We start from the raw sequence: 26990 nt of genomic DNA, 5'->3' as shown, positions 1-26990 counted from the left end.
CAAAAATTAGAATGTCAAATTCAGAGTGGTTGTTATTTACATAATATACTAGATAATGTAATAGACCTTCATATTGGGTTCTCACTGTGTATATAGAATAAGCACATTTGTTGTATAATTATACCTTTTCAGTAATATCCATATTTTGTTTAGGAAATCCAAGTGATCGTCAGTAATAAAACCCATTCAACAGTGAAATCAGCAGTTTTGCAGGGAATCTTTATGATGGGGGTTATAAGCAATTTAATGGGGACTATGAGAATATAAAATCTAAATTCAACCATAGTTATGCTGTAGCAGAGTGATGCTGCTTTCTGTAATGAAGCTGAAGAAACCTACGGAAATGGGTGAGAGACTTCTGAGCATACCCAGGAGATTTTAGTTATCCTCTTCCGTTGGTGCTTAAATCTTAATCTTTATCCACTTTATTGGCACGCAGTAGAAGTAGAATGGAAGTCCCAGACTTATAGAGTAATATGGTCAGTAAAGCAATCTTTATGCATCTAGCCAAAGAAAATGGTCTCGGACCATGGTAGTGAAATAGCTAATGGGGCATTGTACTGAAACATCAACCTGCTTTTTATGTGTTGTGCAGAATAAAACTGAACTGATCTCGTCACTGAGAAATGACTTGTTTTCTCATTGGTCTAATACACAACACAGAGAAACCAATTCAAAAATACAAACTCAAAAATGATTGATAAAAACAAACAGAATGCAGGATATTTTTAAACTGATCAGGCAAGCTACATGCACGTTTCTACTCATTTTACTAATAAAAGCAAATATGTAATGTACGTATTTTCATTTTGCCAACATTTCAAAATAATTTCCATGGGGATGTCAGGCTTCGATATGGTCTCGATGGACCTTGGAGTACTAAAATTGCAATCATTAGTTGTCTGATGAGATTGAGTCTATTTTTTGCAGTTTAAATGTGCTGCATTAATAAATAGTAACTTATAAAGTCTACAAGATGAGAATATATTGGAATGATTACATCTAGCATGCATAAAAATGTTATTGTGTCAGTACTGAAAAATATGGGCATTTTTAGGAACATATCTTTAAAGCCAAATGAACTGCGGTGGGAGACAGAGCAGCGATAACATGATTTGTGTGGCCACACCAGACAAGTATGCTTTAATTGGACCTATTTGTCCATGGGCTTTTGTAAAACCATTAAAAAAAAAAACCCCACTACCCCAAACTTATGTTTTTGTTCAGAAGGTAATGTTTTATCTGTGTGAGGTCAATTCCATTCCAGTGTGTTCAAGACAGTTCACTCATAGGACTCCCAGCAGATCAAAATGCTACAAGGAATCTTTCATTCCTAGGCTACAGTTACATGCAGACCCAACTGAGGAGTATGCATGCTTTCTCCCTATATTTACACATACTTACCAACTTGCTGAAGTTGGCTTCCGGGAGCCTGCCGGGGGAGGTGGTCGTGATGAGGGCAGGGCTCCAAAATTTGCATCATTTTGGCCCCGTCCCTTGACACTAGGGGTGGGCCAAAAGCCGCGATTCCCGGTGAATCGCTGCGTTTTGGACCTAATTCTGCCCACTTCACTAGGAAGTGGGCAGAATTCTGCCAGATGCGGGAGATTGCCACACACTCCCGGAGTCCGTGAGACTCTCGCAAAATGACATTCCGGGAGAGTTGGCAAGTATGCTACATCATTTCATCTGTTAAAGTTCCAAGTGTAGTCAATCAGGAACAGATATTAAACAGATTACTTATATCCATGTTCACAATCTTCACAGATTGTCTAAATTGGATGGTGGAGGTTGTTGAGAGGATTTTTTTTTTTAAACAGTGTCCCTTTTATTTGCCAACAAAGCCTTCATTATATAAACTTTTTTTTTACTCTTTTATCAATATTATATGTCTGTTACAATAACTTAAATTTGCCTCCATTTTATTCTGTAGCGAATAAGATACTTTGTTTAAATGGCTTTTATTCTTCTTCAAGTCTTGGGCTAATTGTACATAGATATTCATTCATATTTTTGTTTTTCTGAGATAATTATTTGTTACCGACTTGTAAACCCTTATTGCTTGCTGTGCAACTGACCACAAGATTATGATGTTAGATTTTCTTTTGTAAATAGTTGTTTGGTAGAAAGAGCTAAAGTAATAAAATAGCCGGAAATAGATAATTTGCCATTAATCTACTCCCTGACTGTAACTCAGGATGCAGTCAAATGCAGGTGTTCAGTGGAAAAATACAGTTCTGGTGTATAGTAATGCATATTAGTCTCTCTTTTTTTGCAATATTTTAAGTATTTTTGGTTAAAAGTTTCGTATTGATTATTTTTCAAGGTTCTCTTTTTGCACTTCAATATTGTACATTTTATTATACTGTTTTTATTTTTTTAAACTAAGTACCCATATGTTCAGCCTTAATTTTTTAAATATATTTTTTTAACAAATAGAGCTTGGTGTGTTTTGTGTAGTATTGTTCATACATAAACATATATAATGAGCTGTATGAATTGTTTATTTGCAGAGAGGATATAATGAAATCAGAGAAGTCAAACAGTTTCACTTTACTGGTTGGCCTGATCATGGAGTACCGTATCATGCTACTGGACTCCTGTCCTTTATTAGACGAGTAAAGTTATCCAACCCACCAAGTGCTGGTCCCATTGTGGTTCACTGCAGGTTTGTGTTGGTGTTACTTTTGCCATTTTGCCTATTTGTATTAGCTAGCAGAATTTCAAGGACCAAATAGCTAAATAATTCTTTTACTGCTAATTTAAGAAGAGGTAGAACTTTTATATAGCTGTCGTATGTTCACAGCATGACGTTACCGTATGGTTGACAGTATACTTAGAGTGCTTTATCATATAGCACTCACTCTCCCACTCTCTTATTTATATAACACTCTTTCACTGTAAGGTTATTTCCTCAATCTCAGGCTTGCCACTTACTGCTTTGCTGGAATACAGTTTGTAATAGTAACTAGCAATTAAAAAGGTTCGTCTATAAGTTAGAGATTCTATTTCAATCCCGAAGGATAAATATCACCAGAGACACTTTGAAAGTAGTACCATAACTTGTTACTTAATTTTTTATCATTACAGAACACTAGCGGTGCAACTTAAATTACATTATCCTTGCACAGCTGTCATGTCTCACTTAGTGATGCGTCTGACATTGAGACACCATTGCATTGCCAGACCAAATGGCAAAATTTAGCTCTGGGACCGGCTATGCCGTTCTTGCCTCATGCCTCCCTGCTCTCAATAGAGCATCTTCTGAGCATGCGCCACTCAGAAGAGGCCTCTGCTTTGCTATTTTGAGAGCAGAGTAGGGACCCCGGAAGGGAACGACCTGGTATTGTTGGGCCTCTCTAACCTCCGGGCCATGTAGCCACCATAACCCCCTATTATTACATGCCCTATTTTGTGATTTGGGATTCTAGTTTGTGAAAAGGGAAATCAAAACATATGTTGTACAGTACATATGAAAATGGAAATAGAAAAAGTAATTTTAATGTACAGGTGTAGCAAAATTTAAATTGGCATTTAACACTTCACATGCCATTGATTGTATAGTCATGTGATGTATTAAATGCATACTAGCCTACTCCCCTGGAGTGCCCGAAAGACTTCTGAATTCCAGGTAGGTCTCCTGGACTCCCGGCAGAGCAGGCCATTCTCTCGCATCCTGCCCACTTTTTAGTAAAGTTGTCAGGATCGGAGCCTCCATGATGCGATTCACAGTGAATCTCGTCATTTTGGCACTGCCCCTCATGTCAAAATGACACTTCTGGATCATTGCATTGTGAGGACAACATGACGCGATTCGCCTCACCTCACCCCCCTCCGTTCTTACACTTCACCTCCCCTTCAGCATCTCCCGGATGGAAAGAGTAAAATGTTGGTTAAATGTCGGTTTAAAACTTCCTACATCAGTTTTGCGTTTTTTCCCAAATTGATTACCATGGAGCTCACATTGTGCACAAAGAACTAAGCTGAAACTTTTCATATAACATTTTCATTCACAATGACTTTGCAAAGTTTAAAGTAAGGATCTTTACTGCCAACAAATATACATGTTAATTTGTTTTGCCGAGCTTGTTTTCAGCCTTTGCTGTAAAGCAGAAAATTAAATTGCACTTTCCCAGCATTGTGCATGTTCTAGCTCAGTTGTCGCTGTGAAATGTACATTTCTCCATGTTTAGGTAAACACTGGTGTCATTTCAAGACAATGAGTTGGGTGCTTTAAATAACACAGAACAGCACTGTTACTTAAATTTACTTGGAGGAAGCGGATGGAGCATACACGTCCAATAAATCAGACTGTCGAATGTGCTTCTCCTCTTGTTTTATTCAGACAGCGGTGAAGTGTAAACAAATAGCTGTGCTGAAAAGCTCTTGGTATTGATTTCCCATGATTGAATGCTGAGTCAAGCTGGAGAGTCAAAGCACGGACCTGTTATCTTCTGCCTGTGCCAAACCTTCTAATGAGAACCAGGGGTGCAAGTCTTACAGTGGATACATTAGATAAAAGCCACAATTTAACCCATTCTCTAGCACACGGTCCACCTCTACACTGGTTTCATTATCTGACAGCATCAGAACCTGCCCCTTCAATAAATAGGGTATATTTTTATTTAGTGGGACTTGCTTATTATTTTTTATTTTTTTTAAACTTTAATGTAAATGTCACTTGAATATGCCAAAATTGTGTATTCGCGGATTAATGTGTGCTTAAAGGATATATCCATTCCTGGAGTGTTCCCCTCTAGTTACTGCTTGTCGTCCCCTCACAACCCTCCCACCAATAAAATATTACTGCTGTAGTCCTTCTCCTGAGATCCCAGCTAACAATATATCACTGATTAAATATTCCAGAGCCTGTTCCTGACTAGTATAATGTGATGAAGAGGATGGCAGTTGGAATGACTGGAAGGCTATAGCTCCTGTCCAGTGAAGTACCGCCATCCTATTTAACAGTATATCACATTCTGCATAATAACCATGAAAAGATTCTAAAGGCTTTTGAAATAGAGCCGTGGCAGGAATCCCAGGCAAGAACATTAAACATGCACACCTTTGCCTAACTCCCAACATTTCTGTGCATAATATTTTTTTAAAAAGGGATGTAGTCGCAGCAAAACTTTCTAAAGTCATAGATCACTCCCAACTCCCCCATCCTAAATTAAAACCTTTTGAATTGCTGTGTGCACCTATGGCAAAACAGCATGGCCCAGTAAGGACCTTCCCTCATAAATTGGGTCAGTTGCTACGCCTTTGCAGACTTCTGATTTAAAAAACTAAATAAAACATAACACTATATTATATGTAGTGCTTTTGAGCCATTCTACAGTGTGTTTTCACTACTTATTTCTCCCACCAATAGGTTAAATTAGGACAGTAGATTCCCCTTGAGCTCTGGGCCTCAAGTAGTCTCCCATTGCTACTGTTGTAATCCTCCATTGACTTTTTATAAAGAAGGCCATAAGCAAACCTCACAACATTTAGAGTCCCGAAAGCTAGACAAAATAAGCCACGCCCTCATTCAGCCCAGTCTGCTCTACCTATCTATATGGTAACACCACAGAGTTCTGACTTGTGTATAGCAGGGGTTGGTCTTGTGTTCTGCGCATGCGCAGTATGGGGACTGGACGGTGAATGGGATGTCACAATAAGTCAGTTTTGGAGTGTATACCTGCCATCTGTCCCGATTCCAGCAGGACGGTCCCAATGAAACCGGAATTGTCCCTTTGGAATCGGGACAGTTGGGAGGTATGTATAAGTACTCTACAAACGATACAATTAGCATGAATAGATGTAGATATATATATATATATATATATATATATATAAGTTTTTACTTATTTATAATTTATTTTGCTATGTCCCGATAATAAGTGTTATTTCTCTATACCATTCAGCGCTGGCGCTGGGCGCACCGGCTGTTACATAGTTATAGACATCATGCTGGACATGGCCGAGCGGGAGGGTGTCGTAGACATCTATAACTGTGTGAAAGCTTTACGCTCCCGCCGCATCAACATGGTACAAACAGAGGTAATTAAATATTTTGTTCATACTTAATATTTACAGCTAAATGTTATAAATGCAATGATAAATTGAATAATTCAAATTTAAAAGTCAGCTACTTATTGGAGATGACAATAATGGAGTAATTGCAGTGGTCGAAAGCACTGAAAAATCTGCTGGAGACAATGGTTCAGATTGCAATGTCAGATCCTGGTGACCTTATAACCGTGTATCTGTGTACATCATAAAGCTAATTTTATGTGCTAGTTTAAAAATAGTAAATTGTGTTTCTAATAGTTGTAGTTATTCAGGGTTTTAGTGATGGCTATACACTTTAAGCTGAATACAATTTAATGACCATAAGTTTAGGGCATTATTTTGAGTCCGTTTTTCAAGCGTGTATAGGCTATCAATGCTTTTAATTACTTGATGCCAAAGTAGATATGTTTCTCTTCATTCTGATACATTCATTAGTGTGGATAATCAGTACTGTTTGATTTAGCTAAATATTGTGCGATAATATATATTCCATGATTTTGAATTCAGTAGTTACAAATCTGTGTGGTAACCATTGTGTAGTAGGGAACTATTGTATTGTTGAATTTGTACATTTTTATTAACTGACAAAAAATTCCAGTTAAACACAAATTGTGACATTTAATTTGACCTCAGTTTTAAGTTTTGTGCATCTCTTCTTGTTACATGCCATACCTATACAGGAGCAGTATATTTTCATCCATGATGCCATTCTTGAAGCCTGCTTATGTGGAGAGACTGCCATACCGGTCTGTGAATTTAAAGCGGCATACTTTGACATGATCAGAATAGACTCGCAGACCAACTCGTCACATCTCAAAGATGAATTCCAGGTATTATCAGTATGTATTCTAGGTTTATCTCTCTTTTGAAATGTATAGTTTATAAGTGTTTCTAATTTACGTTTTCTGTGTCTTCATGAAATGCTGCCACTTTTATTTATCAGAAATATAATGGCTCCACATTAAACATAATCACATCGATATATACTATATGAGCAGGGCCGGTTTAAAGGAATGGAGGCCCCCTGCTTAACATAGGGCTATTAAAAGCCTTTTTAGCATACAATTCTAGGATGTAGCTTAGGAGCATCTCATTTTCTAATGCATGTTCATTATCAGGTGGGAAGAGAGTTAGGGTAAAATCTGGTGATAACAAAGTGTTGCTCTTATAACATTTAAAAGCTATAATTATAAAGGGATGTTATCTTGGCTTCTTCATATGATATGTTTGCATGTATTCATGTTTTGTGTTAAGATGGGAAAGCATGCATAAGGTTGGAGGGGGAACTGATATGTGCAATTTTATTTCTAAATATCTGTAATCGTAAATTAGCACTTGAATACAAATTATCAGCAGTGTACTTTGGACTACCCTTTTAGGAAACTAACCTTTTGTATTGGCAGCAGTGATTTAAAAAAAGCATAGCTTGCCTGCATACAACCAGTTGCCCCAATTGATATATTTTATTTATGTTTTTCATTATGTAGTTAACTCTTAAGTGTCTTATTTCATATTTAAGTATTGTATATTAAGAGAAAAAAATAGTCTGTGTTGATCCTAGTTTATCAAAAATGTTTTACCCAAGTTAAAGTACTTTTTAAAGAAATCATTTTCATCTCAGTAAGCTATGTTTAAATGGAATAAAATTATTTAGTCTTTATATGAACTACATGTAGACAGAAGTTTATATACAATTTAATATATGGTTATTTATTTTTACCTCAATAAAGGATAAAATATGTATTTTTCTTCTGCCGTATGGGTGAAATATAGTACTTTTGTGCTATTTTATATTTGTGTGTTCTCTAAATAAGGTCAACAACTTTTCCTTCTGGATATTTATGTAATACATGAGTTAGGACTCATACACATGAGAATTTGCTTTGGCACCCATGATAAAGTCAGTCAGACTTGTGGTCACTGCAGCTTGAACATGTTTAGGATTGACAGTTAATAAGTGCATTCATGGTCCGTTAAGCATTTGGATAACTGTAAGTATGCATATTTCATTCATAGTAGAGATCAATGATTTCTATTTTGAGAGGTGTTGTCACTTAAAGACACAGTAAAGGCTGTCACTATATATTAGCCCTTATAGCTGCATATTTGTTTGCAAATTCACTTTGGTATTGTTGCCTAGAATTCTTGCTGCAGAGAACAGATGTATTTAAGTAGAACTTATAAGTGCAGTACTTCACCCATAAGGTAGTAAGATAACTATTGTATGCAAATCCTATTGTTGATTTGACTGCCATGAAATAATATAAACTTTTACTAAGGCTAAATAGCAAAACGTTTTAATTTATTTTTAATGTCTCTTTTAAAAATAGCTTCATGTAAGCTTATAATTCTGCTATATTTAACATATTCCCTTTAAAACACAAACTATATAGAAAAACAAACAGGCAAAAAGAGTTGCACTTTCATGTATGTAATCAGAAATGTTCCCTTTCAGCTAAGCACTTTACATATCAAATATAGTCTTCAAAACTCTGCAGGTTTTAGACTGAAAGGTTTACATATACTCTGGAAAAGCAATAATACTTACCAGTAAATTTTAATTGTTAACAGTAATGACTAACTGGTTAATTTATAATGTGCTGTTTTCTTCATCTCTTTATACATAATATAGTACATGGTATACACAATGGTTTCTTGGTTAGAAATTGTTCCAGATGTAGATGTTTAAAAATAAAACTCAGTTTCTCTTCTCATGATAATCATTGGAGCAGTGTTGTGTTTCTAATGAATTTCTCTCCTGCAGACTCTGAATTCTGTGACCCCAAGACTACAAGCCGAGGATTGCAGTATAGCCTGCTTGCCAAGGAACCATGAGAAGAACCGCTTCATGGACCTGCTGCCGCCTGACAGATGTCTGCCTTTCTTAATTACCATAGATGGGGAGAGCAGCAATTACATCAATGCAGCACTAATGGATGTAAGGAGACCGCTCTCTCTGATGTGTGTAGAGGACAGACGATAAGCCTGTTCCATTGTGATTGATGTACCTGTGCTGCAAAATATTCCAAAATAAATAGGAAATTATTGGACGGTAATTAAAGCCCTGTTGCTGTTTGTCCAAATTGCATTCCCATGAAATATTGGCACCTTGTTTGTCACTTTCAGGGTTCACCTCTCGTGGGAATGATAGTTTCACATGGCCCATTTATTTCCACTATAACTGTTAATGGAGAGCCTAGCCGTGTTCAAGGTTATTGAGAGAAAGTCTGAGTATCGGAGTGAAGCTCTGATGCCACCGCGCTTTGCGATGAGCTAAAAAATGTTTACATCTTCCCAGAAGTCATTTAGCTGTAATGCAGCCGACTCTGTTTCTTGTGTTTGCTGCTGTAAGATTTCCAGTTCACATCTGCTCACTTCAGAGGCCAAATATCACTTAGAGAAGCGGCTCGATCATCCAAGCTGTTCTGTTAATGCTGATTGCTTTATACCCTCATAAGGAGGGTTACTCAAGTACTGTGTAATTAGGCAGAAATAAAAAAGTGAGGGCTGTATGTTTTTTTAATATAGACAAAAAAAAACCTCAATGCCTTTTCACATAACCTCTACAGAAAAAGATGTAATTTTCAAATTCCACAGCAGCATGTATCCTTGTATACATGTCATGAAGCTGCGACAACACCTTTCATGCTGAATCATTAATGAATACATGAAATTGTAAATGGAGACACTAATGAACTACATTAGGCAGAAGATTTTATGTTGTGTTTAGCAGACACATTGCTATTTGTTACATTTAGTGTAATTGGATAAGTGTTGTGCAGTATGAGCGAATGAAGTAGAGAATGCCGTGCTGTATGTAATAATGCCAGTGTTTGTTGGCTTTCACTGACTTAACCATATAGCTCAGATCTCATTTTTTTCCCCCCCATAATAACAAGGCCTTATGATTACTAGCAAAATTGCCACTGTAGCTGTGAAAGTATGTATTCGTTAAAATGCTTCACAGATTTGTCATCCCCCTTTGACAGTAAGGAAACAAACTGTTAGGTGGTATGATGGCTGAGCATGTCCGGCTCTTCTCCTGTTTGTTATTCTTGGAGAGACACTGAATCTTTCACTTTTTTTTCTTTCTTTCTTTTTTTTATTTTTGCAGAGCTACAGACAGCCAGCTGCCTTCATCGTCACCCAGCATCCCTTGCCAAACACTGTAAAAGATTTCTGGAGATTAGTATATGACTACGGATGTTCTTCCTTAGTGATGCTCAATGAGGTGGACTTGACACAGGTCATTTTGCTATTTGCATTTGAAAAGAGAAAATATGTTGTATATGAATCACTTTCATGAAAATATGTCTCACAGAGTTTGGTTTCTTCTGCACAGGGCTGTCCACAGTACTGGCCAGAGGAAGGAATGCTGAGGTACGGTCCAATCCAAGTGGAATGCATGTCTTGCTCAATGGACTGTGATGTCATCAACAGAATCTTCAGGATATGCAACCTCACTAGGGTAAAAATATATTTAATTTTTGTTCCTCTCAGCTCTGATTTTATTAGATAATGCTTCTATTTTGTGGTGTAGTAGCTGCAATATTGGAAAAGGTTTAAAATATATATATATATATATATAATGAAACCTTTTGCAATGTGCATGTTAGTTATTGTGTAAAATGATTTGTCTGTCTTTAGTACAAAATGCAGTTTAGCAGTTGTAGAGAAAATACGAATTCCAAGATGAAAATTTTCATTGTCTAAAACGGAGGTCATTGGAGAAAATGCCAGTCACTCATAGGATCATGCGGCTCTGAACTGGCTTAGAGTCCAATTTCGACACACTAGCAGTACTGGGTCAAGCAACTGGTTCTCTTCCTTTTTTTACTGAGGCCTGTTCAGTGCGATCGGGAGATGGCCACAAACACAGGCCAATAGCAGTCATCTTCCAACCATATTTACCAACATGTCCGATAATGATCTGATTGGTTTCAGTCAGCCTATTAACTGGCGTGCAAGTCTTTTTGAGACCAAATGTGCTGCAATATTAGTTAATTGCCCAATATTGCAGTCTGTGTGTCGAGTAAAAATTCGTAGCTGGGTAATGATTCAGAAGGCTTAAAAAACAGAGGATTATGTTCATTCCTTAAAATTACGACTGATCAAGTTTTTAAAGTGGGACAGACTTTAAAATATTTATATGACAACATTTGACTGATAGAACAAATTATGTTACAATTTCCCAACTCAGCAGAGCTGGAGTAGCTTGTATTTTACCCTAAAAATAAAGAAAGGTAAGCGCTCTCTGATGTATGTGCAGCACCTCTTAAATGACAATATAAGTAAGGAAAAGAGAGAGGGCGCAGAGGAGTGAACGTATATAATGTTTATAGCTCCTCCGTGATTGTGTCACGTAGAACTGTGTAGATGCACAGAAGCAGTATTAGATTTTTAAAAATAACGGTGCAACAAAATTCAAAAAGAGGTTTCTTACCCTACATTTCCCTATGGTAGTCCCAGGACTCAGAAAACATTGATTTCCCTTTAGAGCTGAAAAAAGCTTGTTCCCAAAAAAACTTTGGCATTTTCTTGGGATTCTGAGAGTTGGCTCTCCTTGTAGTCTGTGGCTTATTAACTGTTCCATTGTATGTGCACTGTAGATCATGATATGTCACGTACCTGGAAAAACTTTTGCTAAGAAAAAAAAGTTTTTTGAACGAATGATCTCTCCAGCAACTAACTATTACTTTATGATGGTGATAAGTTGTTCATTTTTTGAAGATACATTTTAACACCTTCATACACAGTCTCTTTTCAATAAAATTATTTAATTTGAATGTGCAACGGATATCTAATGTATTCATTTATAATGTGCTTTGCTTTGGGCAGCCTCAAGAAGGTTATCTGATGGTGCAGCAGTTCCAGTACTTGGGATGGGCGTCTCACAGGGAGGTGCCAAGTTCTAAAAGATCTTTCCTGAAATTGATTTTGCAAGTTGAGAAATGGCAAGAGGAGTGTGATGAAGGGGAGGGACGCACCATTATTCACTGCCTGTGAGTTAACCTCTAAGAGAAATCATTTATCTGTGACAGTCTTGCCCTCCTAATGGATATCCTTATTGACCTGGTTTGTTTATTTATGTTTCAAAGTGAAATTAATGATTAAAGGTTTAAAATTTGCATCTCTGAATTTAATTATTACTACCGTATGTGTTTTGTGTGTTGTTGATGGCTACTTGCTTTCTAAGGTTTGGAATTCCATATTTAAACTGGTTTTGTTGCAAGAACAAACCATAGTTATTTTGCTGTTTTGAGAAAAAGCAAATATTCATTTCAAATACAGCCTGCAAACACATATGGCTATGCTGATGCCTGCTACTATTGGAATGATCTGAAATACAGATCATTATACCACTTACTCAAGGTTTCAACATTTGCATCATTCTTTATACTGTAACAGAATAATTTATTAGATTTATCGATTACATATATTCCAATATGGCAATATTATATCATTTCTTTGTGTATCACTTGATTTCCACTATATAATTTTTGTATAATTGTATAATTAATATTTTAAGGTAAACACTTTGGGGCTTATTCAATTGTTTGAATATCCCGCTGCGTTAAAACTATTACCGTTATTACTGTAATAGTAAGCTAGATTTCAGTTCGCGGCTCAGGGAGCTGTAAGCTGAAATCCAGCGAGAAAGCTACCGTAATAACGGTTTTTACGCGCACCATTACCGTAATAACGGTAATAGTGCGCGGAGCGCAAGATTTTCGGCATTTCCGCCGACAATTGAATATGCCCCTTTTGAGTGAGATCCTTACTAATAACATTGCAAGGAAAGTAATCTGTTTCAGCAGTACTAAAAAATAACATCTCTCTTGTTCTGCCTAGAAACGGTGGAGGGCGAAGTGGAATGTTCTGTGCCATTAGTATTGTGTGTGAAATGATCAAGAGACAAAATGTAGTGGATGTTTTCCATGCAGTGAAAACACTACGCAACAGCAAGCCAAATATGGTGGAAATTCCGGTGAGTACTAGTGGAAGTGCCATTGGTTACATCAACTTTCAGGCTGCTCAGTGCTTGGAATTTAAAAAGAAGCTGTCGAGTTTTTTTTGGGAATTAAAACAGCAGCCAATTCTTTAGTAAGGTTTGCTTTATTTTATGTGTTTCTCTATTGCAGTAATCAAAGTTATATAGTTGGCAAGAAGGACAAAAGGCAAAACTTCATCAAGCTAAACCTACATTTTAATGTGTTTAGCAGTGTTAAGAGGCACAGTGCAAATCCAGGGAGTCAATTGCCAAATGTACACTGGGGGAGAAGAAATACCTTCCGACCCCATAAATGATAATCCGATAATTTCCGGAATCAGTCTTCCTGATAATGCTTTCTGGTAATTGTCGCAGATGTACCACTTCGTGTGAGAAAGGCATCCAATGTAATGAATTGGCCATGAATGGGTACAGAAAAGTCATTAGACAGATCTCCCATTCTTTGCCTTAATTAATAAAGTTGCTTCCTCTATGCCCTCTCGGGTAATGTCCTTCTTATATAAAAAAAGAGAGAATTGGAATGCCTGCGTGGACCAAGAAAGATAGCTGCCCTCTATTTTTCTTGCACACAATCCATTAAAAAGTGCTAAGAATAATATACCCAAAGAAAGTGGAAATAGAGTTGGCGCTTTTCCAATACATCAAATATATATAAATAGAGGGGAAAATACATGCATACATGACCTATCCGTCCAATATAAGAAGCACCACTGCTTTCAAAATCTGGAAGTTCATATATGAATAAAGTATATAGAAACCATAGACGTTCCAGAATCAAATCCAGCAAAAAGTTCATTGTAGAGTTCCACAGGTTTGTGTCTCAGAATAAGAGTACATGCAAATCAGAACAAAAAAAATATTATAGCACAACATGTAGACTAAAAGAGAAACTAGGGGACACCGTATAGTAGGAGAGGTGGAGATACTATACTGTGTCCCCTAGTCAATCACTCAGCCTGCAAGGTTTTTAGCACACAAGCTTCTGGACGCTGTTATCTTCTGTATAATCACTACTCAAGTCGCCATTCGGATAGTATCAGATATTTGTATCCAGACAGAGAAAACAGGTAAAGGAAAGGAGAAGGAACACAGGGGAGACCTGTGGTGGATCCAGGAGGGGCGAAGGGGCAATCACCGATGGGGACGTGTATATAGTGTGCTACCACAGGGAGAGAAAAATGCGGTGGGAAAATCGTTTCATGATTTAAGAAGATAAGAACAACGCCTTATATATATAAAGCTGATTTGAGACCTCTCCTGTAAGTGTAAACCCGAAAGGGTGAGGAGTGTTAAGCCATATGATGATATTGTCTTCTATTACACACACTTTCGGAGTGAGTGGGATACTCTGTGTGAAAATCTTTATCTTTTAGTGTACATCTTGTGCTATGATATTTTTTGGCAGTATAATGTCCTTCTTATAGACAGGTCCCCACAACTGTACCCAATATTTGACATAAAGTGGAAAAATAATATTTGCATCTCATGCTTTTAGCCCCTTCTTTTATGCATCACATCACTTTATTAGCATTCGTAGCAGCTGCCAGTCAGCAAGTGGTGCTTGTTCAGTTTACTAACTACTGGTAATCCTAAATACGTTGCTCTATATGATTTCCCTAATAGTCTCCTGTTTATTGTGTAAATATACATAATTATTACTACAGCGTTCGTTTTATGTAAACGTAATTTGACATTTTTGCACAGTTATCCAATTGAACCAACCATTTTTTGCCATGTTTATAATTTTGCATAGCTTGCAATATGGACACCATAGTAAAAGGGGCAGAGTACAATATGGATGCCTGTGTTACCCTATTAACAACTGTAAAAGAGTGGGAATGACATATTAATAAAAGCTCTCTATTTTCATATTTAAGCCAGGTATCTATCCATGTACACACTTTTTCTCCTTCATCCTATCTGGGGGATACTGGTACCATGGGGTTGTAGCTGGGAAGTGTGAAGTTGGCACTTAACTAGTTAAACTGTGGCTACTGACAGACTTCTCCCCTCTGCACCCCCCTGTAGCTAGTCGGTGTAGTCTAAGTGCCCAAGGAGTTGGGCTGACCTTCATTTTGCTGCTGTTTTACTTTATTTTTATAGGCCATTTTTCTTTCTAAGTTAGTGTAGAAAGGATATAGGAGGACTGGAACAGCCAGGCTGCATTACTTGTAGGAGCTGGAGCGCTGTCAGGTCGTGAGTGCGGGGGCTATAACAGAAACCGCCTGTCTTCTTTGTATGATGCTGGCACGCGAGAGCGGGGAGAAGACGCAGCCAAATAATTTCCTGGGGACCGGCTCTGCTCTGTGGAGCATAGAGCGCCGGGATCCAGAAGAGATGGCCGCCGCCATCTTGAAAGCTACCAAGTCCCTTCCTCAGAGAGGGGGGGGGGAGCTACATTGGATAATGCATTTAATTCATTAAGAAAGAGGCAGTCTGCGGGCTTAATAGAAGTGCCGCAGACAAACTCTTACAAGCACTCTGGAGGCCCGGTGGACGCTGCAGACGAAGGAGTTATTATAGAGCTTCCCCTGTCTTAATCGGCAAGTTGGTTTCTTCCACAGGGCCAAAGCATTGGCTTGGGAATGAAACTTTGCAGTCAAACTCAGACAGACTTGGCTGCTGCTGAACTCCCTCCTGCCTGCTCAACATTAGCCTGGATAGGCCAAGTATTCATTCTCTATTACACTGTACTTGCTATATAATAGGAAGTATATTGTGTTTTACAAGAAATATAGTGTTGTAGTTACGTAATTTAATATATTGTTTTCTACTCACTAAAATGTATACATATATAATTTGTTTATAAAAAAAATAAAAAATGAGATACTACTTGGGACTTTGTCAGGGATTAGTAGTATTCATAGTGGTCGCTCTGTGTGTTTGTATACTATACTTTCTATCCTGTGCTGTTCCTATTCAGTAATTATGTCTGATAAGGGGAAATCTGGCAGAGATAAATTTTATAATTATTCAAAATGTAAAATAAAATTACCTTTAGGACAACAGGACACCTCTATGAGGTGGGGTCTTAGGCCACGCAGGCTCAGTTTTCGACTCCTATAGCCATGGAGAAACCGAGGTGGACAATGTCTTTACAACAGTCAGTAGATTCTCTGGTGCAGCTTTTGAGCCGCCCGAAAGGGACTTCATTAGCCGAACACCCTTCTACCTCGTTGGTAGGGGTAGTCCAGATGGAGATATTGTCTCAACAAGAGGAGAATGCAGGGATAGGTCCAAGTGGCCTTCCATCCTCATTAACTCCTACAGGCCTTTCCCAGGGGGAACAGGCCTGGTCCAGTTCTTTGGTTAGCGGTATAGATAAATTAAACTGGTTTTTAGATTACCCAGGACCATCAGGCTCTAGAAACAAGATATACAGAGTGAGCCATCCTCTCTTCTCGGTCTCTGAGGCGTCATTAGAGGAGGAGGGGGGACTTCTGCATGAGTCAGATTTCCATACGCAGGTCTTAGACCTGGATGACTCAATCAGAAACCAGGGTATTGATGACCTGGTTCTGGCAGTACAGCGTGCTTTAGACCTGGTAGATATTGACGAGCCTAGACCAAGTAACCAGGGGTTATTCAAAAAGGTTAAAAAACCCATGATTTATTTTCCCCCTTGTACGGAATTAAGGGAGATTGCTGAATCGGCCTGGTCGCAGCCCGATCGCAAAATGGTGGTTCCACGTAGGTTTATGTCCCTGTACCCATTACAGCCAGATTACCTAGCACGCTGGGAACAGGTTCCTAGAATGGATACACCGGTGGCACGACTGATGTGCCACACTACACTTCCAGTGCCGGGCACCGCCATTTTTCAGGATGTCATTGATCGCAAGGTGGAAGGATTTTTAAAATCCATTTATGCATTAGCGCAGGGGTGGGCAAACCTGTCCTCAAGGGCCATATCCAGTTCATGTTTTTAGGATTTCTGTCTGTAGAAACAGGTGGGATAATTACTGACCCAGCCAAATAGATTAACTCAGCTGTACATGATTAAAGAAATCCTAAAAACATGAACTGGATATGGCCCTTGAGGACAGGTTTGCCCACCCCTGCATTAGCGGGATCCTTCTTTAGACCCATGCTGTCTTCTGCATGGGTTGCTAGGGCGATGAAAACTTGGGATGACCGACTGGCAGAGTGATTGCAGGATTCGGTCCTTCTTCACCTAGCTTTATACCTGATGGAAGTTTCAGGATCTCTGTATGAGGCAGCGCAGAACACAGCATTCTTGTCATCTTCTATGTCAGCTGCTGCGGTGGCGGCTAGAGGAACTCTCTGACTTCGGTCCTGGGAAGCTGACCTAGACCCTAAAAGGGTCTTACAGGCTCTTCCTTAATCGGGCTCGGTACTTTTTGAACCAGATTTAGATAACATTATCTGCCAGGCGACAGGCGGGAAGAGTCAATCCTTCCTGTTAATGTGTTAAAGCCCTGTACTCTGAGGTTTAGCTAATTTCGTCAGCCCTATTGGGGAGGCCCCGCCTTTAGAGGTCAGACAAGCAGATGTAGCTCCCATAGAGGAAGGTCCTCATCTGGCAGCCAGGCTTCAGGCCAGACTCCAGAGAAAGCAGGCAGTCTGACTTACACCCTCCTCTCCTTGCGGCCGCGGGAGTGGGGGGCGTCTGCGACTGTTCACAGAACAGTGGATAAAATCCTCTCCAGATCCCTGGATTCAGGGTATCACGGCAAAGGGATGTGTCATAGATCTTTTAAGTCAAGCCCCTCATCGTTTTTTTGCAACTGCCTCTCGACCAGAACAGAAGGCAAGCGATGTTGCACTGTGTAGATTCTCTTCTTTTAGCAGGAATAATCTGCCCGGTCCCAGAGAATCAGAGACACCAGGGATTCTATTCAAATCTTTTTCTGGTCTCCTAGCCGGACGGTTCCTTCCGTCCCATTTTGAACTTAGAGTACCTAAATCTACATCTGAGAATAGACAGATTGTGAATGGAGTCCATTCGCTCAGTGATAAATGGATTGGAGGGGGCCGAATTCCTGGCGTACATAGATATTCGGGACTCATATCTACATGTACCTATCTGGGAAGGGCACCAACCATTGCTCCACTTCACAGTAGGAGCGGACCATTACCAATTCAGAGTGCTTCCTTTTGGCCTGGTCGCAGCGCCCAGAGTATTTATAAAAATCATGGCAATAATGGCTGCCCGTCTCCGTTCTATGGGGGTGAGTATAGTGCCCTATCTCGACGACTTGCTGATTAAAGCCCCCTCAGATCTGCTTCTTCATCAGAAATTACACCTCACTATAGAGACCCTGCAGCTTCACGGTTGGTTGATAAATGTCCAGAAGTCCCAGTTAATACCAGTCCATAGGATGATTTTCTTAGGTCTTATAATGGACAACGTTTGCTTGGTACAATGCTTCCATGCTTTTTTGAATGAGGTTACTGGGCAAGATGGTCTCAACCTTCGAGACAATCCACTATGGCAGGTTTCACTGGAGATGTTTCCAGGGGGATCTCCTAAAGAAGTGGTCAGGTTCAGCTCTCCACTTGGAGCACGAGAGGATACTGTTGTCCCCAGAGGCCCTATCTCTCAGGTGGTGGAAGAGTCAAGAACACCTGAGCATGGGCAGATCCTTTGCCCCGTGCTCCTGGATCATCATAACGGATGCCACTCTAAAGGGCTGAGGTGCAGTAGTGGCGCTACATTTGCATCTTCAGGGTCTTTGGTCAGAACAAAAAAAGTTTTCTTCCAATAAATATCCTGGATTTGAAGGCCATGTCTATGGCTCTAAAAGGGGCTCGGTCCCTAATTCAGGGATTCCAGTACGATTACAATCGGACAATGCCACGGTGGTGGCATATGTCAACAAACGGGGGGACAAGAAGTCCAAGGGCAGTGGGTATAGTAGTCCAGATATTTGCTCGGGCAGAACAGTTCTTCCCATATCTGTCAGCCGTATTCATTCCAGACATTCTAAATTGAGAAGCCGACTTCCTAAGTCATCACACAGCAATGCCAGGGGAATGGTCACTCCATCCAGAGGTTTATTAGATGTTAGTCTGGAAGTGGGGTCTTCCGGATCTGGAACTGATGGCGTCCAGACACAATCGGCAGGTTCCCAGATTCTGTACAAGAGTTAGGGACCCGCTGGCGGTGGACATAATGACAATGAACTGAAATTTTCGGCTAGGGAATCTTTCCCCCCCCCCATTCCAATGCACCCCCGGGTACTCTGGAGGGTCAAGCAGGGAGGACTTCCAGTTATACTGGTGGCACCCCATTGGCCCTGCAGGGTCAGGTATGCAGACCTCCTTTTCATGGCAGTGGGACAAGGACTTTGTCTGGTCCTTCACAATGACCTCCTTCCGCAAGGTCCCTTTCAGCATCAGGACCTGCCTCAGCTGGCTTTGACGGCATGGCTGTGAAAGCCAGCCTCTGCTGGTCAAAAGGGTTTTCCTCCAGCGTGGTGAATACCCTGTTACGGGCTAGAAAGTCAGCATCAGCCAGCATTTACCATAGAATCTGGCGCATTTGCACTAAATTATGCGGAAACCGAGCACACAATACAAGTAAATTTCATTTTCCCTGGCTGCTAGGTTTTCTTCAAAACAGTCTTGATGTAGGACTCCGCCTGGGTTCCTTTAAAGGTCCAGGTCTCTGCCCTTTCCATCATCTTCCAGAGGTGTCTGGGGGACCTTCCTGGGAAGTCCGTACTTTTTTGCAGGGGGTCCTGCACATTCAACCTTCCTTTGTTCCTCCCACGGCACCCTGGGATGCTTCAGGAACCTCCTTTTGAACCCTTACAGTCACTGGACTTTAGATTTCTGACATGGAAGGTGGTGTTCCTGCTGGCCATAGCGTCAGCCAGACGAGTGTCAGAGCTTGGGGCTCTTTCCTGCAGGGATTCTTTCCTGGTCTTCCATGATGACAGCGCGGTGCTTTGGACTGTCCCTTCCTTTCAACCGAAAGTAGTTTGTGGATTTCACATCAATCAGGAAATAGTGGTTCCAGTGTTCCAGGATGCTTCTGCTGGTTCTTCCTTAGAATATTTAGACGTGCTCAGGGCATTATGTACTTATGTTCAAAGAACTTTGGATACCTGAGGTACGGACTCTCTTTTTGTCCTAATTGATTCCCAAAGAAGAGGCTGGCCAGCTTCCAAGCAAACCATTGCTATATGGCTTACCTTTACAATAAAACAGATGTGTCTTATGGCTTAGTGGACTGTGCCTACTCACATCACGGCACACACCACCAGGTCTGTGGGGGGTTTCCTGGGCTGCGCGTAATGGGACCTCGGCTGATCAGCTATGCCGAGCAGCCACATGGGTCCTTGGTCCACACATTCACAAAATGTTATCAGTTCAGTGGGTTTGCATCCTCTGATGCTAGCTAGTGTACTACAAGCGGGGCTTCTTGGTTGTTCGACTCCCTTTCATTGAGAGCTTTAGAATTACGCTGATAGCTACAGGGGGTTGCAGAGGGGAGGAGCCTGTCAGTAGCCACAGTTTAACTAGTTAAGTGCCAACTCCACACTCCCCAGCTACAACTTCATGGTACCAGTGTCCCGCAGATGGAATCAGAGAAAGGTATTTATCGTAAGTATAAAAATCTTTTTTTTCCATTACTCCTAGCATTTTAGCATGTCCCATGTACAGAATCAAATGCTTTTGGAAAAATCCAAATCCGGTTCTCTGCACTACAAAGATCCAGTTTGCAACTTACATCCTTATAAAATCAAATAGCTTTGGCATCACCAGTACTCATGCTGACATGTTTTGCGTTTACGATCTCTCAAATATTTCTGAATAGTATCTCTTAGAATGTGTTTAAAGATTTTACTCACAACTGGTGTCAGACTTAATGGCCTTTAAATTCCTGGCTATGGTTGTGGCCACTTTCTAATATTGGTATTACAATCTGCTTTACGCCTGTCATATGGCTAATCCTGATAAAGAACATGTGGGGGGCCTAGCTTAATCTTGTTTAGACCTATTACCACTTCCTTCTGAGATAGGCAAGTACTATCTAATAGTGTGCATGGTTTAACACTACACAACACATCTCCTATCCTTATTACCTCCTTTGTTGAAAATACTGTTGTTAAGTAGTTTTACCGTAAAAAAGTTAAATGACCCTTGTCCCTTTTTGAACCTCCCTTGATGTAAACTTGTGATGTTTTAACTCACATTTAATTATAATGCAGAATAACAACATCTTACAAACTTTCTTTGACACAAACGTCAAATTGCTTGTACAGAAACTTGGGTGCAACCTTTTTCAAAGGACTTACTGTTTTATTGATTTTGTCATCATCAACATTTTTATTAGCATCCTCTCTTGTTTATTTGATTTTTGTTTTTTTATTGCTTATATTGATTCTTGTTAAAGTAAATCTAAAAGAATAATGGTCTAGACTTCACCATGATGGGATCATAAATGTACAGTGCCCACTCTCTCAATTCATAGCTTGGTTTTTCCCCTAAGTAGCTTTGGCTTTCAAACTGAAACATGCAGACTTCCAGTATAGAAAGCAGGATGATAGTAAGGGAGGGCCATACCCGTTGATGATGATGATACATTATGCTTTCTCTTGGTTGCAAACAGACATTTGTGTAAAGTTTAACCAGTTTGGGCCTAGTACCAAACTTGGATTTTTGAGCCACCAATCTACAGCCATGTTACTTAGTGCACACTATCTAAGGGTAAAACGTTTCCTTGTAAGTGACTATTTTAGGGGACCATTAAACCTGAATTACAATAACTGCTGAATCACACATACAAATGTAAAAGTTTCTGGATCTCATCATAAGTAAGGATGTTTAAGATAAAGTTGGGATTGTGGGCAAAGTTATTTCACCTCCCCGGTATGTTCAGTTGACTTGCTCTCAAGATGTAAAATCAGAATACCTGCTGCTTTTACTGAAGCCTCTACTAACATTACTTTTGGGTCTACAATAATAAAAAGCTGTACTTAGACACAATTCTTATATTTGCTTTATTCCAGATTATCTTTCAAGATAGAATTACCCTTTGCAAATTGCACATAATGTTGTGGTACAGGGGTTGTGCATACAAGCATTGACCTGTATTTATGCAATTTATGAATTTTTTGGTTATAAGCTACTAAACGTTGTGTTTTTTAGGCAGTGCACTGATAAGCATCTGTTTTCACTTAATATTTTTCGGCCAGTTACCTACTAATGACGTGTTTTGTAACAAGCACTGACATTTCGGAAAGAGGGGTTGATCATGGAGGACACTCCATTGATCCGTTTGCAGGACATATTAGTGAATATAACATGCAACATTCGGAAGACGCTGCCTCACTTCCTCTATTCCCAAATACACACTAATAAAAGCATGCTTTATACATCAGTGTGTAACCAACCTAAAAAGGAAGATGAAAACTGGAAAAGTATTAGGAAAAAAATTTATCTGCAGCACAAGAATGTAAAAATAATGATTTACATTTAAAGTCCTAATTGTTTACACACATTATGTTAAAGTGAAGCACTCTAATGCCATGTGCATTACAACATCTGTATTTAGTAATGCTCATCAATTCACGATAATTTAGTGTTTGCACAAAATGTGGTTGGCCCCTGGGATACGTTTCACTTTTGCATAGGACATAATGGAACCTGATTGAATTATGGAAATCCTGCAGAGCAAACATTCATCAAATGAACCAAGCAGTTAATGAGAAATAATGTTTGGTTGGATAATTGCTTTTTTTTTTTCTTTGTTAAACAAACGCTTTTATTCTAAGGAAACTATATAAACACACTCAAAACTTGTTTGTAATAATCCCCTACCTACATCATCAGCACCATCACTATTTATTTATATACCTCCACCAATTCCGCAGTGGTGTACAGAGAATATTTGTCATTCACACCAGTCTCTGCCCCATTGGAGCTTATAGTCTACAAAAGTCTAAAGTCACTAACGCACACACACAGACTAGTGTTAATTGTGTCAGCAGCCAATTCACCTAGTAGTATGCGTAGGAATAGGTCTAATTGTATTCTGCACACATAGTAGATTTGGCTTTACACTTTCAGAAGATTCATTGTGAAATTAGCAATATGTAAATTAGCTATATGGAAACTTGTTATCATACATTAGCTATAATTACTACTAGACATTTCAGGAGCTTGAGATATATTCACTGGCATTGCTCAAAGATGCAAATGTACAGGAAGCCATAACGACTAATCAGTAATGAGCTTTTATCCATTTAGTACAAGTCAGACAAGGACAGGAAACTCCTGATTGCTGCTATAGGTTACTGCATATTTGCAATATTAATATTTAGCTGTTGCTTTAAACATAATGTACTATTCCTATATTTGAGTCAGTCTACAATTATGGTGAACAGATATACTTGATAAGTCATTTCAGAATGGTAATGGATAAAACACATAAAAATTAAAATATATAACATTCGCTCTTAACCAACTCAATGTCTGTTATTGATTTGTTTTCAACAACTTCATTCCCCACGTCCGTAAACCTGATTCATTCATTCTCTCTGTATATGTTTACTGTATATCCAGGAGCCAGAAATAACTTTGCTAGAGTTAACACACTGTGCCCACTGAGGATCAGGTATTAACTCATTTTTATGATGCTGTTTGGCTATGAAGTCAAAGCTAATGTGATTTACACATGCTGTTGCGCTATAAAAAAAAAAAAAAGAAAATATGGCGTTATATTCCTGACATGCACCTCAGCACGTTTTTCTAAGAAATTTCTTCGGATAGAGAGATCATAGATGTATTCATTTGTGCTGGCACCTGTGGCACACTTATTTAGTGGAAAGTAACTGAAGAATTTCATTAATTTTAGTTGTACTTTCCTTGATACATCATAATTTATTAAGCAGCTTGACGCACAGATTTTTTTTTTAGTAATCGGCATTACGCATTCCAAGTTCATCAGCAATAATCTGCTGGTCACAATCAGTAACTCGCTATAGCTTAGAACGGCATTGTGACCTAGATATCGGGGTGGCCCATGTCCCACTTGATATTACCTCTCTGAAAGCCTATTGAAAAGAAAAGCAATATAGACAACTGTGGGTGATTGTTAGTGGTGTAATTAGCTTGTTAATAGTAATAGGTTTGAGTGGATTGTGCTGGGTGGGTTTAAATTTAACATTAGCCCCTAAAAATCTTGCTGTGGAGCCAAGTACACACACCCCAGTACTTGGAAATTAAATTCAGTTCAAGTGCCCATGTTATCAAAATGAAATGGTCGGATGGCCCCGTAAAAATGTATGCTTTAAAAGTGGGCTTATCTGAAAATAAAACTAAAGTGTCCATAACATTGTGATAAATGAACACTATATTATGTTTTTATTTTAAATTACCATGCAACTGAATTATCACTTAGCCTTAATAATAAACTTATCTAGCACCACAAGCTCCAAAAACAGTAATAGTTTCAAGATATATAAGTACAAACTTGCATAACTGTTTAAAATCAAATTACTCAAAAACGACTTTAACTAACCATTTCTTCTTCAGTTCAATAATTGACAGTAATTTTACTATGGGCATTGTAGCTCAGATATTTAGACTAAGGAATACATTAACAGCTTTTTTTAATAAATGGCAAAAACAATTATTTCATTCACATGTCAGTGGTTTTTATAAAATATTGAAGTTCTTATACCCAACCTTAATATTGGCCATATTTTAGTTGATTTTTGGCATAGACCTCTTTTATAGAATAACCCCTTTAGTGTCTGATCAGATTGATCAGTAATTGTACTAACACAAATCAACATTTTTCTTTATAGGTATTGTAGTTTTGCAGGGTGTTGTACGGTAGCACGATGATGAGTATACCGACAACATACACCCCGACATAAACACAACGAATGCAATCTCCCCGACAGTGTTGTAATTCTGACATGTTGAAACACAGACCTTCAAGAAGTGCGACCAACATGCCGTCGGTGAAGAATGACGTCACTTGCAAGTGCAGCGCTGTCACTCGGGCTATGAAGGTAGAAATTTAAATAGGCGCCACCTGCACAATGTTTTTTTTTTTTTTGTTTTTTAACAAACCCTTGTACATTGTGCAGGCGGCGCCTATTTAAATTACTACCTTCATAGCCCGAGAGACAGCGCCGCACTTGCAAGTGACGTCATTCTTCACCGACGGCATGTTGATTGGTCGCACTTCTTGAAGGTCTGTCTTTCAACATGTCAGAATTACAACACTGTCGGGAAGTTTGCATTCGTTGTGTTTATGTCGGGGGTGTATGTTATTGGTGGGTTTGTAGTCGGGATATAGATTACCACCGGTTTTGCATCCCTGCAGTGCTAGTCCACCCCCCAATCCATTGTCCACCCATCCACTGCTTTATTCAGCACTATAACCTCATAACCCAGAGAAGCTTGGGGGATCCGTGTCTAGATTGTGCATTGGGTACTTGGATCCGCATAGCGTACAAACGTTACAGGGTTAATGTTCTTGTAGCATCCATCATTTGTAGTAACAATTGTTGTTTCTTTCATTTACAGGAACAGTACCGCTTCTGTTATGATGTTTCATTAGAATACCTTGAATCATCGTAGTTGGATGTGCCAAGTCAACACTTAAAGCTCAAAGACAAATATCACTCCAGCTGCAGAGAAGGGGATTTTTACATGGGACCTTTTAAGTTTTAAACAAGGCAACTGAAAAAAAAAAAAAAACCTAAAGAAAAAAGTATTTTTCTTATGACTTTCTGTATCTTCATAAAAAAGGATATGAGCGGTTTCCATGACTGTATACAGTATTAATGGATCTAGTGCCACATGATCATGCATTGTGGGGGGGCCAGAATTGGACAGTGTCTCTACTTTACAAGGATTTGTATGTATTTGTATATGCAGCCGTCTCACAAGACAACGTTAAAGCCGATATGTTGCATGTGTCTATACTTACAATGTGGCATTTTTTTCTTTCTTTTTTCTTTTTTTTTTAAAAATAAAATTGGTTTAAAAATGCTTATAAATGCAGTACAGATTTGACAGTAAATTAATTCTCTATACATTTCAAGCATCTCTGATCTGTACCTGGCTTTTAATTGTTTTGTACATCAATAGCTGGAGCGTACCATATATATATTGTTTAAAAAGTATCCCAAACATAAGCCAAAGAGTCAATTGTAAATATGTCAATATGGAGAAGCACACTCTGTATTTATTGCTTATTTACATTCCTTTCTTTTGACGGCTGAAGAAACAATCATTTTTCCTGAGGAAAGCTTTTTGCTGAAAATGACGGTTTATTTTTGTATGTAATGAGTGTAAGTAAAAGGCATCTGTTTTCTGCATTAACCGAAGAGCAATGTTTTAAAGATGTTTTGTCGTATTTCATGCTGGTGAACTTAAGTTATGTGAATATGTTTGGTTCTGGACCATCTTTAATAGCAGGACCAAGGTGATGTACAGTTTTCCAGAAACACTCTCTAGTAACCATGACTCAACTTATTCATACACTATGGCGGAAATCAATGCTTACACACTTCTTAGATCCGAGTCCTGGGCCACTTGTCAGAAATATTTGGAAGCAGATCAGGAGATTGCATCACTGCAGTCCAGGGCATGAGATCATTTTGATTAGCACATTGTAACAAAATGTGTATCTTGTTGTTTACAGATTTTTAAGCTTTGAGTTATCTCGGCAAATTGAAATAAATGAATACGATATTCCAGGTGTGTGGCTTGTACCATGATTCCCAGAAATGTTTCTTTTTACTGAATTTATCATCATTTGTGCCAACCATCTTTAAATATCTATTGTAAATACTTCCTTACGTTACAATTCTTTTTGTGGTGTCATTCTAGTTTTAGCCTGTTTGTCATCCCAATACAGTGTCATGTAATTGTTTGCAAAGTTTACAAAAGGAAAACACAGTGGATTTAGACTCAGCGATGGACCAAG

General features: G+C 38.9%; 1 protein-coding gene across 11 annotated transcripts in view; it reads left to right on the top strand.

The window, feature by feature from the left end:
- Window positions 1-26758, top strand: part of PTPRK (protein tyrosine phosphatase receptor type K) — a 354281-nt gene extending 327523 nt beyond the window's left edge. For 6 of the 11 annotated variants that reach the window (XM_075203050.1, XM_075203040.1, XM_075203044.1 and 3 more), the window contains 9 exons: window positions 2514-2668; window positions 5910-6045; window positions 6738-6896; window positions 8822-8995; window positions 10172-10303; window positions 10400-10525; window positions 11896-12059; window positions 12910-13045; window positions 25583-26758. In XM_075203050.1, coding sequence (XP_075059151.1) covers window positions 2514-2668; window positions 5910-6045; window positions 6738-6896; window positions 8822-8995; window positions 10172-10303; window positions 10400-10525; window positions 11896-12059; window positions 12910-13045; window positions 25583-25636 — 1236 coding nt within the window. In that variant the 3' untranslated portion in view covers window positions 25637-26758. The remainder of the gene's footprint in view (window positions 1-2513; window positions 2669-5909; window positions 6046-6737; window positions 6897-8821; window positions 8996-10171; window positions 10304-10399; window positions 10526-11895; window positions 12060-12909; window positions 13046-25582) is intronic. The other 5 variants (XM_075203041.1, XM_075203043.1, XM_075203051.1 and 2 more) reach the window with 1 other exon arrangement.
- Window positions 26759-26990: the final 232 nt, after the last annotated feature.

Source organism: Mixophyes fleayi, chromosome 3 (assembly GCF_038048845.1).
Source record: "Mixophyes fleayi isolate aMixFle1 chromosome 3, aMixFle1.hap1, whole genome shotgun sequence".
Lineage (NCBI taxonomy): Eukaryota > Metazoa > Chordata > Amphibia > Anura > Limnodynastidae > Mixophyes > Mixophyes fleayi.
The sequence above is the reverse complement of the archived record's forward strand: the minus strand, read 5'-3'. Positions and strand labels throughout refer to the sequence as shown.